The 18,181-nt window shown below is 40.7% G+C and overlaps 3 protein-coding genes across 4 annotated transcripts in view; 1 reads left to right on the top strand and 2 right to left on the bottom strand.

Annotated features, from left to right (window-relative positions):
* The window catches only part of LOC106748071, a gene marked incomplete at its 3' end in the record, with an annotated part of 155,388 nt that extends 151,852 nt beyond the window's left edge, over positions 1-3,536 (bottom strand). The window contains exon 1 of the mRNA XM_014626268.1: positions 2,135-3,536. Within this exon, the coding sequence (XP_014481754.1) occupies positions 2,135-2,352 (218 nt within the window). The remainder of the gene's footprint in view (positions 1-2,134) is intronic.
* A 4,729-nt stretch (positions 3,537-8,265) lies between these two features.
* LOC106748130 (probable cytosolic oligopeptidase A) lies at positions 8,266-13,202 on the bottom strand. Of its 2 annotated transcripts, none has more exons than XM_014626372.1 (11): positions 12,990-13,202; positions 12,260-12,423; positions 11,619-12,004; positions 11,237-11,393; positions 10,914-11,150; positions 10,494-10,620; positions 9,772-10,156; positions 9,407-9,519; positions 9,132-9,299; positions 8,828-8,959; positions 8,266-8,574 (listed from the first exon to the last, which is right to left on the bottom strand). In XM_014626372.1, the coding sequence occupies exons 1-11, from the start codon at positions 13,073-13,075 to the stop codon at positions 8,340-8,342; spliced, it is 2,190 nt and encodes a 729-aa protein (XP_014481858.1). In that variant the 5' UTR covers positions 13,076-13,202; the 3' UTR covers positions 8,266-8,339. The 2 variants fall into 2 exon arrangements, with proteins under 2 accessions (XP_014481858.1, XP_014481859.1); XM_014626373.1 differs by having other exon boundaries at positions 12,962-13,049.
* An 86-nt stretch (positions 13,203-13,288) lies between these two features.
* On the top strand, positions 13,289-18,176 carry LOC106748109 (zinc finger protein 341-like). Its single transcript, XM_014626324.1, has 9 exons — positions 13,289-13,496; positions 14,085-14,159; positions 14,243-14,504; positions 14,694-15,048; positions 15,190-15,384; positions 15,573-16,136; positions 16,543-16,812; positions 16,889-17,101; positions 17,397-18,176. The coding sequence occupies exons 1-9, from the start codon at positions 13,466-13,468 to the stop codon at positions 17,592-17,594; spliced, it is 2,163 nt and encodes a 720-aa protein (XP_014481810.1). The 5' UTR covers positions 13,289-13,465; the 3' UTR covers positions 17,595-18,176.
* Positions 18,177-18,181: the final 5 nt, after the last annotated feature.

The following is an 18,181-nucleotide window of genomic DNA, read 5'->3' as shown; positions in this document are numbered from 1 at the left end:
TATATATATATATATATATATGAGTCACAGGTACAAGGATCCGATTGTAACGGAAGTCTAAGGGCTGCGAAAAGAACGATGCGCGCCGGGGCATGAAGGGGGCAAGCAGCGAGAATTTAAAGGGTATCAGGAACGAGTCAGGAAAGAAAGAAAGAGAAAGGAGGAGAGAAAAGGAGAGAGATAGAAGGGGGAGCTAGAAAGAGAGGAATTAAAGTCTCGATGTTGGAAGCATGTAAGGATTAGAGATTGCGAAAATCCAGGAAGCACAGAGAGCCGATGTGGAATTTTAGTATAAAGCTAATTTGCAAGCTTATTGGAATTTATACTGGCTCACAATAAATCTCGTCAATATTCTTATCTCTTCATTTTCCACATTCCTCCCATTACATGTATTTATTATAAAGCGATTATGAAATAATTGTTGCTTTCAGCTGCTATCTTTCTATCTACTATAATCAATCTTTATAAACGCTCGAAGCAAAAACGATTTAAGCTTCTTTTGCTAATTCAATTTCTGCGATAAAATTAAATAACAAAATTACCCATCTATTTTTCAGAGAACCATATACTTCAGCAGAAGTTATATTTCAAAACTTCATTATTGAAGTAATAAATATTCATCTTAATTGGAATTTACTTCACTAAAAAGATTAAACGTTTAATAACCTCGATGTTAAACTGTATTTCGTGTATCTACTTTAAATTATCTTTAATATTGTAAAAATCTATAAAAATTTACAAAGGTCTTATCTAAGATTTAATCTGATATAAAAATCTGTAAAATATCTATCTGTGAAATATCGAAGACAGCTAAAAAAGATATTTCGCTAAAGAGGATTTTTAGTATCACCAAAACATTATTATCGGTTATATTTATACGTGCGAACAAGTCACCGCTATGTGTCGCCCAAGAGGGCTGTGATAACAAAAGATGTCTACAAGCAGGTACTTCAGATATGAAGCGAATGCTTTGCGCTAAAAGCAAAATGTCATTCGCATAATATGAGCGCTCCGGCTGACAGTCTTTGTGCCAAAAGCACTCGATTCGTTTTCATTCGCATTTATCACCTATCGAGTCGTACGCGAATAAAGGGGAAGCAAAATGCTCACGAAAAGATGGGGAATGAGCAAAAGCATTTGTTCCGTGAAAGAAACGCGAAGGGAAAGGATATTTCCCCGTGCGACAGGGATTCTCAAATCGCGCGAAAATCCGCAGCGACGACTCTTCTCTTATCGAAATTAAATCGGAAATCCCCGCATCTTTGAATAAGTGAGAAATATTAGTGGAATCGAAAAGAATGAAAGTAAAATCGAAGTTGAAATCGCTACAATAAAATTGAAGTAAAAAGAAATCTCGGAAATATTACAATATAAGTTATTTTCATATAAATCTAATTCTTAAAGATAATATTTAATTATATGATCGTGAATAATCTGTTATGCTACGTATGATATTAAACGAGGATTTTTATTAAACTAGTAACAATAAAAATAAACTACACAAAAATTATTAAACGATATCTCGTACATCGCCTAAATGGAAAAAGTTCGGGTGCAATATTTTCACTAAAAATAAATACACGAACATTCACTGAAAAAATATTAATACACGCAAGTGTGAAGCAAATATGAAATACAGCGAGTTATAAGTTTACACTGCGTATCCTAACTCTTTTTTTATAAATATATATAAATTTTATAACTAAAATTTTTAGAATATTGTATATTTAAAAATTTCTTATCTTCAGATCATTTTAAAATTTCGACACGAATTCTATCTTTTTATTAATCCAATATTCGTCATCTTTTATTGCTGTCTTACTATTCTAATCCCAATTATCAGCCTTAGTTTTTAATTATAAGTACTAATTTTTGCGACTATATTCGTACATGAAAAAAAAAGAATTAACTCCCACGGCTAGAAACTATTCTAATAACGAAATTTCAATTGCGTTACGTGATAGCTAATTTTTAGCTACGAGAGTTAATTTTTTTCCGTGTGTTATTATTTCACCGTTTCGATCGCAGAGATCGTGGCATTTACACTACACTTACAACACGACGTTATCTCAGCGTCCTCGGCTCTCGTACCGCGGTGTGTGTTCGGCGTGCAAAAGATCGTGTAAGGACTCACCATTCGATGCTCCTGTATCCCTTGAGGCAGCAGTGGAGGGCCTTGAACGCACCCACGTTGGCGTACTCCGTGGTAACGACCTCCTTCGTGAACGTCAGGCCACCCGGTAGATTGCCGAACTTGTACTTGGTGCAGTAATCCTTCAGCTCGTTGCCGTGACCGATCGCCGAGAGTATCGGGAGCGCGACGGCGATCCGCAGCGCGACCGACATTTTCATTTTCGCGTCCGTTGTTCGCGTGGCACACGATACGCCTAATTAATCACAGTCCGGCACCGGCGTATCGCGCGGTATGACCGAGATTCGGCTGCCTCGACGATGACGAGAACTACGACGACCGTCCGTCATTACCGAAACCGAGGACAAACAAACACACCGCTCGAACGTAGGGGCGCGAATTTTCCGCGAGCGAGCGAGCGAAACGGAGAGAGAGAGAGAGAGAGAGACGCGAGAAGACGTGTTCGGCTCGACGATTCCGCGAACTCCCGTCCCTGTCCGTTCGTGTCCAAGGACTGACGGTTTAGCGCGCGGTCAGTCCGCGCGTCGCGAAATTCACCGTCGACACCGCGTCGGATTCGCACAGTTCTCACGATGACTCACGCCATCGTAGCTCGTGATTCGCGCCGGCCGACGTTCGCGACAATGCCACTCGTCGTCGTCGTGCTGCTGGTGGCGGAGAGCCCACGACACGCCGATAAGAACGCCGCGAGAGAATCCGATTCTTTTCCCAAGGCGCGCGCGAAGAAACTGAGACTCGGAACGAGCCGTTTCGAACCGCCGGACGTGTACCGAGAGCACACCAATCGCGCGCGAGAGCTGCCCTCACGGCGTGTCGAGTCGACGGCGCGCGTAGATATGCAACACACTTCGCTCCCGCCCTCTCCGCCGCGATTCAAACTGCGCGCGACGATCGCGATTCAAATTCCGCGAAAGCACCAGACGCCATATTGCTGCCGGTAAACAATACTCGGACACAGACCCCGAGTCCGTTTTCTCTCACGAAACTCTCCGCCGGCGAGAGTATCCGCTGTTTGCCATCAAACACGGCGCTTTGCGGAGCGCATTTACCTGGGAACGTCAAACACTTGGAGAAGCACGTCAACGAGCGAGCGAGTACTCAGTGTTTCTCTCTCTCTCTCTTTCCTTGTCTGTTCCGCGCGCTTCTCACTGTCCGTCACTGTCTCTCTCGCTCGCTCCGGTCGTGACCGACTCCTCCTGTATCTTCTTCCGAGAGACCAGGCTTCTCCGTACGGTTAATATTTACACGAACAGTCAGTTGCCTGAGCGCGACGTGTATCAGCGAACACGTGACGGCGGCTGCTTCTCATCTGGTCGTGCGATTGCGACGGCAGAACGAAGAGACATCACGCGACGTACCAAATATCTAGCCGCACGCTGCGACCTCCGGCGACTCACTGACGCGCGCATCGCACTTCCCCCACTGTTTTAAACGAGCCGCCTGTTGCCTCGCGTCACTTCGGCCGAGTCCGCCGACGCTCGGCCTCGCGCCGCCACCGCCGTGACCGGCCGGCCGGCGCGACGAACAGGCTCGAGTGACTTTGTCCTTTGTGAATAAACAAACGCGCTCTCGCGCATTCTTCCCGGAAAACTTATGTGGATCGGCTGTCCGTGAGTGGGAGATAATCAATCGAGACGCTTCGAAGCGGCAACGATGTGACGCGTCGCTCAGGTGATCTCGTTTCCGAAGTAAGAAGAGGTTCGATACGCATCGTCGCGTTCGATTGAATTGTAATTGTTTTCTCGATGAAGCTAATTCGAATCGACTAAGGTGTCTACTGCCTGAAGGGAAATACCTGGAATTTCTCATGTAATCTGTTTATACCGGGAAAAAGTCAAAGGATTCTCAAGGAGTTTTATTGGAAATCAAAGAATTTTATATTTTAAATGAACATCCAGAGAAGAAAATATTTCTCATGTATAATTATGTATAGAATATTTCCATGTATATACATATATAATTATATATGATTATATATAAATATTCATATATATAATAATAAATATATATTCACTTGCAAGATATATTTAAAAATATTTTCATTTTATTTGGAATGTTTTACAAATTGCCTGGAAAATCAGGAGATTCCTAAGAAATTCTTTTCGGATTTGAGTAGACACCCTGATCAATCGACAAATTTTATCTATAATTGTGATTTTTTAATGAAAAAACCGAGATTAGTTTCAGTTTTCTAAAGCTAAATTATTCGAGTGATTATAGAAAATCGATAAAAGTCAAAACGTCCGTTCGTAAATTGCTCCGTGCAATGAGAGAAAAAAAGAATCAAATATACAAAGCTGATAATAGTTAGAAATTCTTTTCAAAGAAAACTGTTGTCTCTGTTCTTACACGTTTCTTCAATGTTTATTTTTGTTTTACGACGAGTTATACGAGTATGTTTGTAAATAATGAAACTACGTCCAAAGATAACAATGAATGTTCGTCCTCGAACGGCTATTCACGTTTCATTCTCTTCTCTTTATCCGTTCTATATAATAGAATTATCAGATATATTTACACATATATAATAATAATTATAATCCAAAAAAAGAGAGGCACTTGTAGTTCATGATATTCGTTAGAGATCTTCGCCAATCGTCAGCCCATGTTTCATATTCAAAACTACACACATTAAAGTCCAAGTAAACAGGATAAATCTAACGAGCGAGTCAACTTGCTCGATAATATTTGTCATCCATTAATCGACAATTTACTTTAAATCTTCAATTTCAAATTTAGACTTTCGTCCTTCTAATCAAATAAAAATTGCTTTCGTCTCTGTCATACGTATGAAATATGTACGAAACGAAATCACCTGAACGACAATCGCATGTACTCACATCTGTAGCTCGCGTATTTCAATCAATAAGTTCTACGTATCGAATCTTAGATATACTCACATGTGCACTTAAGTATAGAGAAAAATTAATATCAATTCAAGATATATTCTTATATATAAGCAAGAATATATATCTTACATGAAGATAAAATCTGCTTACAAATCTGCTTCTATAAAGTTCCATTAAAAATATTCATATTCTTATTATTCAAGAATAATTCTCATGAATTGAGAGGAAAAAATGTTGGATGGAAAGAATGATATCTTTTCAAACTAAAAATTGTATTATTTTGAAGATCCGCACAATATTGATGGATTATTTTAATTTATATAAAAAAAAGTTTGATAAGCTGAAGTTAATGCATTTTAAATTAACCAGTTTAAGTTCAAAGTTAAGTCATTTAAAAACCCATACGGCACACTTTATCCTGTGGTACGTCCCGTCGATATCCTTAGAACATAGGAACGCCTTCGGGATGTCCTTAGGACATATATGGGAATAAGTTGAGTTAAAAGTTATTAAATTTTTAACTTAGTTTTCAACTGAGTAACTAGTTGTAGCTCAATTATTATATGAGAATGACTCGAATTGATATTAATTGTTTACCGTGTTTAATCTGTAAAACTGATCACGTGACGATATAAAAATTCGCTTTGTATAATTACATGATAATAATCACGTAATTCCGTAAGTACATTCAACGAGTTACATAATCATGCATTTCAGAAACGGCGCACAGTGTTTCGCGGGAGAACGTAACATTACGTCAGCGCGGGACACGGCTTTCTAGGACACCCGGTACGAGGCGACATAATACCGCGTGAGATGCCGGGATACTGGCGGAGAGGATCGCGCGTCATCAGGCCTGAAGAAGCACGATCTCGGCCCCTCTGTTCGTCGAAATCTCCTTTGCGCTCTCGGCGCGATTAGACAGTCTGGTGCACTCGTTGCGCATTTGCGACGTGCACTCCGCTGTCGCCGGGGTTGCATTCTGGGAAGCGTTGCGGTCACTTCCTCCCCGTCCCCTCCGTTCCCCGTGACACACAACGTAAAGTACGCGTTGCAACAACGACGTTGCGACGTCAGCGTGGGTTGCACATCGACGTGTTTTCACTTCTGAGCGTGAATAACGAGTATTCCATTTTCCGTGTCTCGCGAGAGCACTACTACTACCTGTTGACTTTTTGCCGCGCAGTTTGGACCTGGCCGCGCTCGATAATCGAACTCTTATCGAGACTCCGCGGCGAAACGCACGGAAACGTTAAAGTCGAAATCGAAATAACAATGTGATCTCGAAGTGGGCGATTGGAATGAAAACAACGTCGGTGCGAATTTTCCTCTCAAATTCCTCGTTTCTCGAAAATCGTTGCCGCTAACGTTCTCTTAATTTCCGTCCGATCCACGTTTCGTTTTCTCATGTCGTTCTTTCATTTTATTTAACAATCGTTAATTTCCGGAAGTAATGAATGCGATGGGATTCGATGTCTCTTTTAGGACGTTGAAGCAGTGTCCTCTTTTTCATATCGGTTTACATTGGATACCATATAGCACTCACTTGAATATTGATAAATTATGTATTACAGCTAATTTATGCTTTCTAATTCTGTTGATTTTTTTCATGCGTCGCCGCCTGTATTCAAATGTTTTATTTTGCGTATAAATGATTCTGGCGTCTATATCCACGAAAACATTTCTCATATGTAATTATATGTAGAATGTGTCCATATAAAAAATATATAATTATTATATATTTGCATATATAGACATATTTTATATATGACACACATCTTATATATAATTATATCTAATCATATATGTATGGAAATTTTTTCCCGGGTTTCTATAATCACATATTATTCATGGATCCAGCATCTCTAATTTATGCATCAGTTTATATGCGATATAATTATTATTTTTTTATATACCGGAGAATCATTCCCGCCAATAAAGATTATTATGATTATCCTCGCTTTTTTTCAAAGTTCTCTCGGTGTAACATAAATGTGTTGTGATCCAGTCACAAATATAACGTGCGGAACGGAAACGCGAAGAACATTCGCGTCGCTTGTTCTTTCGCAACGCTCAGGATCTCGTTTTAACTTGGCCGCGAATGAGTGAACTTAATTGAACAAGACATATTGATAAATTTAATTAATGTCACCATCGACAACGTAAATAAATTCACTTTACTATAAATAAGCGTGATCATTGAGCTCATAAATAAATTTTGCACATGCGACGCCTGATAATGACGCAGCAAGACATTTAGTATTCATGCGGAGAAGGTGACTCATGATCCTACCTATCTACCTACAGCGCCGCAATATAACGGGTGGCAATAGGGATCGCGAGAGCGTCTATCGTCGGGCGGTAAAAAGCATCCGGCCGGGAAAACCCGGCCTGTTTGCGACCGTTAATCAAGTGGTTAATCTCCGAACGAAAAGCGGAGTCTACGTCGGGACATCCTGGACGCTTACCGGGTGTTCTTTCAGCCGCGCGCGCTGCGCCTTTCCGCTCCGTTTCGTCTCGCGGACACGACCTCTGCGGTGCGGATAATTGCGATATAAAGTAATCGTAACAGACCGTAATACAACTTCTCGGAATTGTGCATGTTAAGCAGATTCGCATATTCAAGAGGCTGCAAAACAAACGGCTTTCCGAGAAATTGATTTTGCACATTACCGAGTTGGCTTTTTTTTCTCCTTCGCCGCTTTAATCGCGCCTCGATAATTTCATCAGATTGCCGACACTTTTTTTGTTCGTCTTTCCGAGAAATTTGTAGAGATATCACGGCCATATGAATTATTTATATCGCACGTAAAACAAATAATGTTCGATGTTAATTAATAATTTGTGTGCATTTAATGACTGGCGATGCCACCATCATCTGGCGGACGGCCGTGCGAATCAGCGGGAGCGCAAAAGCCGCGACTATTAACACACGTGAAAACAGGAATTGATCAACGTTAACGGAGAAATCGCGTTTATCGACTAATGAAACCTAGATAGCCGTCTCTCCTCAGATTTCGGTGCAAATTTGAGAAATCTTCCCGTACACGAACTCGACATGTGTCGAAATCATTGCATTTTCAGCCTCAGTCGGGTGAATGTGGTGCTTAAAGGTAACAGTTTATTACATCGTGTAAGTCGGCCTTAATATAAATCGATTTATATTATTACACGTAATATCTATGATATTGCCTCTAATATATATATGATAAACCGATATTACACAAAATATAAATCGACCTTACATCGATCAATCTCTCGGAATTTACTATAGAAGTCTGCTTTATTTGTTTATGCAGCTAATACAGTGACAGAATCTATCCGATCACATAATTACATCAGTTAGTCTCCTTGGTCGCTTGCGTTAAGTTGAGATTATCGAGCAACGCTTGAGGGCTCGGATCTCTGCCTCTGAATTTCCTAAAGATCTCAGCGGCGGGGTAACTGCCACCCAGAGCCAAGAACGTGTTGCGGAACCTCGCGCCTATTTCTTTCTGCTGCGGCTTGTCGTCAGACTTGATCTCTTGAAACGCCTTGTACAAGTCGGCGGCTATCATCTCCGACCAGGTTTTGCTGCAAATCAACGTCCGTTAGAATGCTTTAACATCGTAACTGTAATTTAATCACAATCACCGTAAACGTTAATCGTGAAACAAGCATATAATCGTTGAACAAATGTACGTGTAACATACATGTAAGTGGCAATAATGACAATATAATGATCGGCGATAAAAACTCAATAGATCCACGGAAGTTAATCACCGGTTCAAGGACGATCTGTTTGCGGGGATTCATGAAAACTTGCGAAGACAGATTCTGACATTACCTGTAATATGCGGCTGCCCAATTGCCAAACCAGATGACGTCGAAGGAGCAGACGTGGACGTCTCTTCTCTCGAGCGGCAGCGCGAAATATTTCGGCCACTGTTGCTTCATCATGGGCACCCAAAACGTTTCACTGGAATTTCCCCGATAATTAAACAGCCGGTAATTAACCGACCCGGTTTGTGAGGCACGTGAAACATCTTTTCCAAGTGCGGGATAATCAAATTTAATTAAAATTATTATCGAATTTTCGGTCGGATTTAAAATCGACATGAGTTTTTCCATCGCGATGGATCGACGCTTACGTGGAATGCAGCTGTAAGTCCATTTGCGACAGGTAAAGTTCTTTGCACAGCTTATAACCGGCGAGATGCGATCTCATCTTCTTAATGTTCTCAATAATCTCAGCAGACAACGGTTGCTTCGTCTCGTAGTGCTCGGAGATCTTGCGCAGCATGAACGGCTCGTACAACCTGTCGATTATAAAGACGGGATAAGCCACATAACCCACGTCGAGCATTCATCACAGACTCGTCGTTTCGACTTGTTAACTTTACGCGTTCGTGTGACTGTTTCGTACCAGTTCTCCAGGAAGAAGTCGCAAATGAACACTGCGTCCCACTCGACATTTGACAATCCGGAGATATCCGAGTACTCGACTGTGGTCAGCAAATACTGCAGGGCATGTCCGAACTGCAACATGCAAGAATCACACGTGAGTAATTTAATTGCTTGATTAATTAATGAATATGAATATTTTATAACTTTGCGATATAATAATATTAACTACATGATATAATATGAATTGAATACAATATTAGACGTACATTGAGCATACATTGAATAGTTGAGCATATTAAATGTATAAGTTAAAAAACTGAGTTTATGTATAAATTAAGTATATATCAACTATATAACTGTTTAGAAGCGAGGTGCAAGGCCCACCTTCTGGAAGAGTGTCCGCACGTCCCTGAAGGACAGCAGAGAAGGTTTGCCGTCCATCGGCGGCGGGAAATTGAAAATCAGGGCGATCAACGGATCACTACCGTTGACTATGCTCTTGCTTTTGATCGTGGACACCCATCCCGAGGACTGCTCTTTGCGAAACTTGTCCGTGCCTCTGGCGTAGGGGTCCAGATAAAAGTTGGCTACAGGAACGGTGCTGGACACATTCAAGTCAAACACGTCGAAGAACCGAACGTCCTTGTGCCAGATGTCTGCCTTCTTACTCTCGACGATTTTCACGTTGAAAAGCATCTCGACGTGTTCGAACAAGCCCGACAATACGGTCGGCAACGGGAAGTACGGCCTCAGTATATTATCTTCGCAGCTAGATAAGAGATATATGCATAATTGATAAGAGAACTCATACAACTCATATAACAACTATTCATATTAATACAGCGTATACGAGATAACGATGTATGTATATAATTTAGCTTAAGATTTTATTTGGATTAAATTTAAACAAACTATATAAGAGAACAAGGATAATTATTGTACAATGCTGCGTTTTGCTCAAAATATTGCAATATTGTAAAATATTGTAAAGTATCTAATTATTGATGTGATACATAAGTAATTAGTGAGAATGTTGTTTAAACGATATTTTAACCTTGTGTTATTTTTAGACTTTTTTCTAAAAATCTCCATTCTGATTTACTTACTCGTATAAAAAGCGACGTTGTTTCCTACCCCAATACGCTATATCCCACATCCTTATATCGTCTGTAAAGTCCCTATCCGTCGCGAAGTCCTTCAAACTTGCGATTTCCTGATCTTGAACAGGTCGTGCTTCGGTAAAACATTAAATGTTCTTAGTCAATTAAAAATGGCTCATTGATAGATATAATAAATATATGAATAATGTTATATATCCAGAAATGTATTAACAAATTTAAATAAAAACTTTAGTACGGAAAGTTTTTATAAAACATTTTCGCTACAAACCGACTATTAATAAATATCATAATAAATAATCATCGGCAATTTCTCCGGTGATTCTGTAATTGTAGAAGCAGCTGTACTACTGCATGTTTTATGATGAAATAGAACTAAAGAATAGTCGCGAGTTGTGGAAATCTTACCTGTGCTCCGAAGAATTTCCAGTGTGTTCTGCAAGTTCTCAAAAGTGCCAGCCATTTTCGTCTGCATGTTCATATCCACGAAATGCTTGAATCCCAAACGTTGCGCCTGTTCCAATCTTCTGCCTCGTATTTCCTCCAAAATTACACTGGACTGAACAGACCTTTCCTGATATGTGGAGCATCGGGTGACGTCGGCGTCCCAAACTGTCGCCCTCAATTTACGATCAGGACAATACTCTGATTACAAGAAAACGAATCGAGATGAGTACTTGACATGGCGTATTAACATTCAATTAGCTTGTGAAAATATGAAAGGTACTTACCCATAAACGGTCCCAAGATGTACGGCTTTAAAGTGATCTTCCATGGGCCGGAGAGATAACGATTAGGATCGAGCGCCACGATTTTGAGAAAGTCCTCTGGGAAATCCTCCACGACTTCTTCGCTTTGTATCAACATACTGTAAGCTCCCGTAGCACCCTGAGAAAGCAAATTATAATTTTAACTAAAATCACTACCAAGTCTCTCCAAAAGGGAAGAATTCACGTACGTTCCCTTGAGTCTCGATGAAGAACGCGTTAAAAAAAGCAAAAAAACTGTATTGCATGCGAAAAAAATATTGTGTCTCCTTAGCGCTTAGCGTTTGATATCGACGCGTTTATATACTCTATATTATAATTATTAATGTAGATAACAGAAACAAACCTCGTATTTCATCTTGTAATCGCTGACTTTGAATCCAATATAGTCTATGTCGTCCACAAACAGCTCGCGAGTCTTACCTTCGAGATGCAGACCATTCATTGTTCCTTCCAATACATACTTGTCCAATATTCGCCTCTGCGAATGCGTCAATTTTAGGTCTTTATTCTCCAGGGCTGCCTTGCATACTTTATAGACCGTTGCATTGTTGAATTTGTTAGATATAGCTCTTATTGCACGCTCATGAATGCCCGTGTAAGACTTTGTGGGCATCACGCTCTGATTGCCAAAATATAAAGTCTTCGCTATGCCCCATGTAATCTCTAAAGGCAGGTATGTATCTTCAATGGGGTGCAACACATCATTAAATACATCTAGATCTTTTGTTGCTGCAAAAGATTGTAAAAATCAGTATTTAAACAGAGATTGTATGTATCTTATCCACAAAATGGCATGATTATATCACTTTTAACGCTCAGTTATCAACATACTATCAAAAGTTTTCCATTCGTAAGATGTTATATTTAAAAGAGATACTGTGTCAACTTTGAGACAAAGTATATTATCACTTCCAAAAAAAGGTAAGCTTTGATTATCATTTTTAATCAATGGTATGTCATCTTATCTTGGTACTGTATACCTACACTCTACAACTGTCTCGAAACTCTTCATCTTCTCTTCGAACTCCACAGTTTGCCTCCCAATAGCAGCGATACATTTTTCAATTGTAATTGTATTAAATTCAGGTAAGTTGTCATTTTTTAACAAAGGATTCTTCTCGGACGACTCCTCCCCTATCTCTGGTAGCCTTGATATAAAAGGTAACAATTTTTAAATTATATATACTATATGTATAATTTTTAACTATATATAATTATATAAATATAATAGACAAATTCAGTGGCAATTAGGTAAAAGCACAACAAGATACAGGAAAGTATAAATAAAAAAAATATATATATAAATAAATAAATATGTATAAAATAATTTAACAACATGACGATGTATAAAACAATTTAATATATTAATAACGTAAATTAAACATATATTATGCAAATTACGTAATAAGTAGATCTAATGCAAAAGATATTAGATAATGTAAAGTAGCGGATATAAAAGCGTAGAAAACTACAGATTAGGTTAGGTTGGCACAGTACAAATGGAAGGACGTATAAAATAAAAATAGAAAATGCAATAAAATTGTTACTGATATTATGAAGTAATACCAAGTATACAAATGACAAAACAATCACACGTGATAATGATATGTGACGAAACAATCACACGTGATAACAGAGAAGAGGCAGAAATATCCATAGAAAATATATACTTAAATAGAACTTAACCTCTGCAGGATCACGAGAGCGAACTTACAAGACTATGTACCCGTGTCGTTTGGGTATCTTCAAGAAATTCTGCTGTGCCGAGGCGATTCTTCTTACACAGAATGATACCGCCATTTTACTTCGCGCACGTGGAAGGCACTTGTCAAACTAATCCCAAAGATTCATTATTACTTTGCGAAGAGAATCGGCCGATAATTTTCCGTTCGGAAATTTACGCGGTCTAGGGGTCTCCGCAAGTAGCTTCCGGTAAGAAGCCTTGCGCTTGCGCGGCATTGTCGTCGCTTTCCTTGCGCTTGCGCGGCGTTGTCGTCGCTTTGAGGTTAGGAATCGACATATCGATCAGAGCACTGGCGCCGTTTCGGCAGCAACAAAGATGTGAGTGCTCTTGTTATGTTGACACCACGGTGGATCCCTTCATCCTTCGCGTTCGACAAGTCGTGAGGCAGTTCGGCCCCATACATCGCTTTCCCGCTAAGATGAGACGCTAATCGCGTTCCCGGAGACATGGCGCAGTCTATCCTCGATGCTCTCACAGGTAAAAGCACGTCGCTGTCTAAACAGTAGGTGGGGTTAACCAACTTTAGAAACATCAACAACCTTTGAAATTCTTTCGTCCGTCCGTCAAATTCTCGTCTCTCGTCCATATTTCACGTATTTCAACCCTTCGGACGCATTCGGCAGTCCGCACATTCGGGTCGTCGCGTCTGTAGATGATCGGATAAATATAGAAAGTACAGGTCATTCACAGGTTTGTTGTGAAAAAATTTGTTGTCAGACTTCCACGGGTTTTGCGACTAGTGAACTTTGGTCGAAATCTGTTTTTAGAACGAACTCGCGTTATACGACAGAAATTGACATGAATCGTCAATAATAATAAGTGAGATTTAGTCAAAATGATTGAATCTTGAAAGAAATCTGTGTGTGTGTGTGTGTGTGTGTGTGTGTGTGTGTAACATGGCTTATTGCCAATATTTATTATGCTTATTGGTATTTCATGTGATGTTCACATTTGACTTTCTAACTGTCTAACTGTCAGTTTTGTACAGTGCTATAATTTATATCTGATATCATAGTATAGTTATTATTACTATCATGTTTTATAAATTTATTTGATATTTTTTAGGTGTCTCATTAGACAGCTCTTCTGTACAATCCTTGTTGGAATCTCAGACCTTAATAGCCGAAGTCGAGCAGTCAGGTATACATAGATAGAACTGATATATAATAATGTTGTCTCATAATATTCATTGTTTTCATATTCACCAATATTTTTTCCCCTAGCAATTGATCAAGATGAAGAGGATATATTTCAATGTGGCAAGTGCAAGAGCCAGTTCACATCATTGCAGATGTTTATACTCCACAAGAGGACGCATCAGAAGACGCAGCAACAGACTGTTGATCTGACTCAGTTCTTGACAAATGACGAAGGCCAAGTGATGCATACAGAAGACGCTGTCCAAGATGAGTCTCAGTACAATTCACAAGAGACCTTTCAACTTGGTGAACCAATTATTCTCGAAGAGACAGACATGCTATTTAGGTATATCGTTAACGCCATCCCTCTTTTAATATTAAATTTAATGACTACAATTATAATTCTATGATATGTTCATTAATTATACATCATTGCATAATTTGTGACGCTTTAATGAAGGATTTGTTTTATTTTTATGAGTAATTTTCTGTCTTGTAATATTTTTGTATATCATTCTCAATTTTGTTATTACAGTGTGGACCAGGATTCCGCCAATTATTTCACGGCGGACTCCACATTCGGTGTGCCCATCATTTTGAGCACTGAGCACCTGGACTCTTTCGATAGCGCCTCTATCGAAGGGACAAGGGAGGATTCGAGCGAGGTACCTGCGTTACAGCTGCAAAGCGACATCTCGCAAGAGGATGCTTCGAGCCAGCCCGAACATCCTAACACCTCATTGACAGATAATGAGCCGTCCTTGACGGACAACGAGCCGCCGCCCTTGGAGGACAACGAGCCCACCTTCGAGGACAACGACACATCCTTCCAGGATAATTCGCCCAATGAATTGGAAAACGACCAACTCGGCCAAACGCAAAATTTAAAGGTGTGCCTTGGAACTTGGTTGCTTTAAATGAAAAGGACAGATTTCATCAAATGTAGGAAGAGTAGCGGTAGTAGACAGTCGTAAATTAGAGCGCACAATGAGCTTTTACATTGTAACTTACACTTGATTACGTTGTTACAGTACAAGTGCGGCTATTGCAATAAGCAGTTCGCGAAAAAGTTCTACTGGCAGCAGCATGAACGTTCTCACACCGGCGAGAAGCCCTATCAATGTGTGGTGTGCGGTCGGGCGTTCGCACAAAAGTCCAACGTGAAGAAACATATGTCCTCGCACAAAGTCTGGCCCGGCACCGCGATACACTCGTTACCACCCGAGGTAGGTGTTCTCAATTCAGTTCAAATCAAAGCCCTCCTATTTTAATCTTAAACGCTTGTTAATTTTTCAACGCTTCCTAAGTATCGAATTAAATGATAAATTTAATATATAATTCATTCAATATTAATATTTAACTCGATGTCTTCATACATCCCAACGCACGACCTCTATCTCAAAACTGCATCCAGGCGCCCCCGGATGGAAGCATCGACCGCACATACCACTGCCAGTTCTGCAGGGAGACGTTCGACTCGTACAAGGCTCTTAAGGGCCACCTGATCGTCTCGCACCTGGCGCTCAAAGTGTACAAGTGTGTGCAGAGCAGTTGCAGTATGATGTTCTCGGAGCTGGAGGACTTCTTGGAGCACACGCGCAGTCACAAGTGCTCCGAGTACCGGTGCCACGTGTGCGGCGAGGTGTTCAGCACCCTCTCGGATCTCGGCCGCCACCAGTACGTCCACTCCGTCCAGAAACAGAAGACCACGGAGAAGTACTACTGCTGCACGGTCTGCAAATCCTCGTTCTCGAACCTGGAGGCGCTGCAGCACCATCAAGAGACCACCACGCACGATTACGTGTGTCTGCACTGCGGCAAAAGTTTCCTCATCGAGAGGTTTCTGCGCCGTCACCTCAAGACTCACTCGACGTCGGCGAGATTCGCCTGCGAGGACTGCGGAAAGGCCTTCAAGACGGAGCAGTACTTGGCCAATCATAAGCTAATACATAGCGAGGAAACACCTTTCACCTGTCCGGTAGGTAGAGAGAACGCAGAGAACGAATAGAATGTACGATAAGTAAAACGAGCCGATTTTGGCCCTTCGGAGTGGCAAGTAAAAACGGTGTTCCTTTGCAATTTTTGAGTCTGCTGAGTCTGATTCTGATCTTGAAGAACTTTTAATTTGCCGGGAAGGTATTAAAGTCGATAATGATCTTTACATAATCTTGGAAAATCGAAAGTTTCGTAAGAGCAGGCAGTTCCCTTAAGTCGAGCCTGATTCGCAGATTCAACGTTATGTTACCAGTTTTAATCTAAACATCTTGTTATCTTTTTTTTTCCTCTTATTTATACGTTAATATATGAATTTAATTGTAAGAAATTTTGGAAGTGCGGTAAAATACAGCTGCTTAAGACCGATATTTACGTTCGCGACTTCGCAGCATTGCCCGGCCCGATTCAAGCGGAAAGACCGGCTGGGTCGTCACATGCTGATCCACGACCTAACGAAGAGACTCAAGTGCCCGTTTCGCGGTTTCTTGGGCTGCATGAGCGAGTTCTCGCGACCGGACAAGCTCAAGCGGCACTTGTTGACGCACAATAACGTCAAGCGGTTTAGCTGCAGCCACTGCAACCGCAACTTCCATCGGGCGCAGGCCCTCAAGCATCATGAAATGAACAAGCATAGCTTGAAGTGTGACATTTGCTCCCACGTGAGTTCAGTTTACTTCTACAACACGGACATTAACTTTTCGAGCGACTATAGACCGTTATTTTCTCACGTCGCAGGCGTTCAAGACTAAAGAGCAGTTGCTCACCCACAATTGCGAACAATCGGGAGAGACCAAAAAGCACACAAGCTCACAGCTGCCGAAGAAAGCGTCCGGATCGTTCAAGCCGAGGAAACCCACCCCAAAGAGACAAACCTTATCAAAGACTACCATCGCGCTTGCCGATAAAGAGAAATTGGAGAAATTTAAGGCTGACGAAATACAAAGAAAAGTAATTATCAATATTTCTTCACTCATATTTAGGGATGTTGCGATACCATGAAAGTATCGATACTGTAATATTGAACTGATATCTAATCAAGATATTGAAAAAACAAAGTAATACTGATATAGGTATGAATATCGAAGGAAAATATCGATTAAAAGATATCCTATTGAGAGAGAAATATCGATACTAGTATTGTATCGGTAGTATCGCAATATCCGTATTCATATTACATTTATTTTATACTTCTCCGGTATATTTCTTTCTTCTTTCATCTTATTTGATTTCGCACACTCCGCAGATCGTCTCCGAAACATTCAGGTCCGACGACTTCAACGAAGAGCTCTGCGGAAAAAAGCCGGGAAACGTTGTTTCCGCGTCGAAGGAGGCCGAGTCGACGATCGGCGAGTCCAACGAGCGATCCGACTCGCCGGTGATAGACTTCGAGGATGACTTCAAGCGCAACATGGAGTTCTACTCGTCGCATCCGAGCGAGTAGGGTTTTGCAATACATATATACATATATATACACACACCACGCGTATATATATATTTTTTATTCATATTTAAATTATATACATCAACTAAGACGTAAACACCAGTCGTCTCGTAGCACGTGCAATGAGAGAGAGGGAAAGAGAGGAAGAGAGAGAAAGAGATCATGAGCGAAATTTCGCAGGTTGCATTTTATATCCGCGTACGATATTTTGTAGTTTACATATCTGTGATAATTGTATTATAAACGATTTATTGATATAAGTAACTTATATACACATGTACACAAAGACACACACACACATACGCACACACCGAGGATATGCGATCTCGTCGGCGTGCGATTTCGACGAACGGCGCGATGCGTCCTGTCGGTATTTGTCGGCACAGTCGAAAGTATCCCCACGGGGCCCGCTTCCGTTCGTCGAAACTTTTCTAACGGTAGATTGTAGTGCATCGCACGCGACATACTGAGAGAGAGAGAGAGAGAGAGAGCTGTAAACGAAACGTTTGATATAGCGCGACGTCTCTTTAATTTATTTGTTGTAAGATAATAAATCTACTAGAAACCGCAGATTCGAAAGGTGTAAA

This window comes from Dinoponera quadriceps, unplaced genomic scaffold (genome assembly GCF_001313825.1).
Source record: "Dinoponera quadriceps isolate SergipeBrazil2010 unplaced genomic scaffold, ASM131382v1 scaffold2420, whole genome shotgun sequence".
NCBI classification, from domain to species: Eukaryota; Metazoa; Arthropoda; class Insecta; order Hymenoptera; family Formicidae; genus Dinoponera; species Dinoponera quadriceps.
The sequence above is the reverse complement of the archived record's forward strand: the minus strand, read 5'-3'. Positions and strand labels throughout refer to the sequence as shown.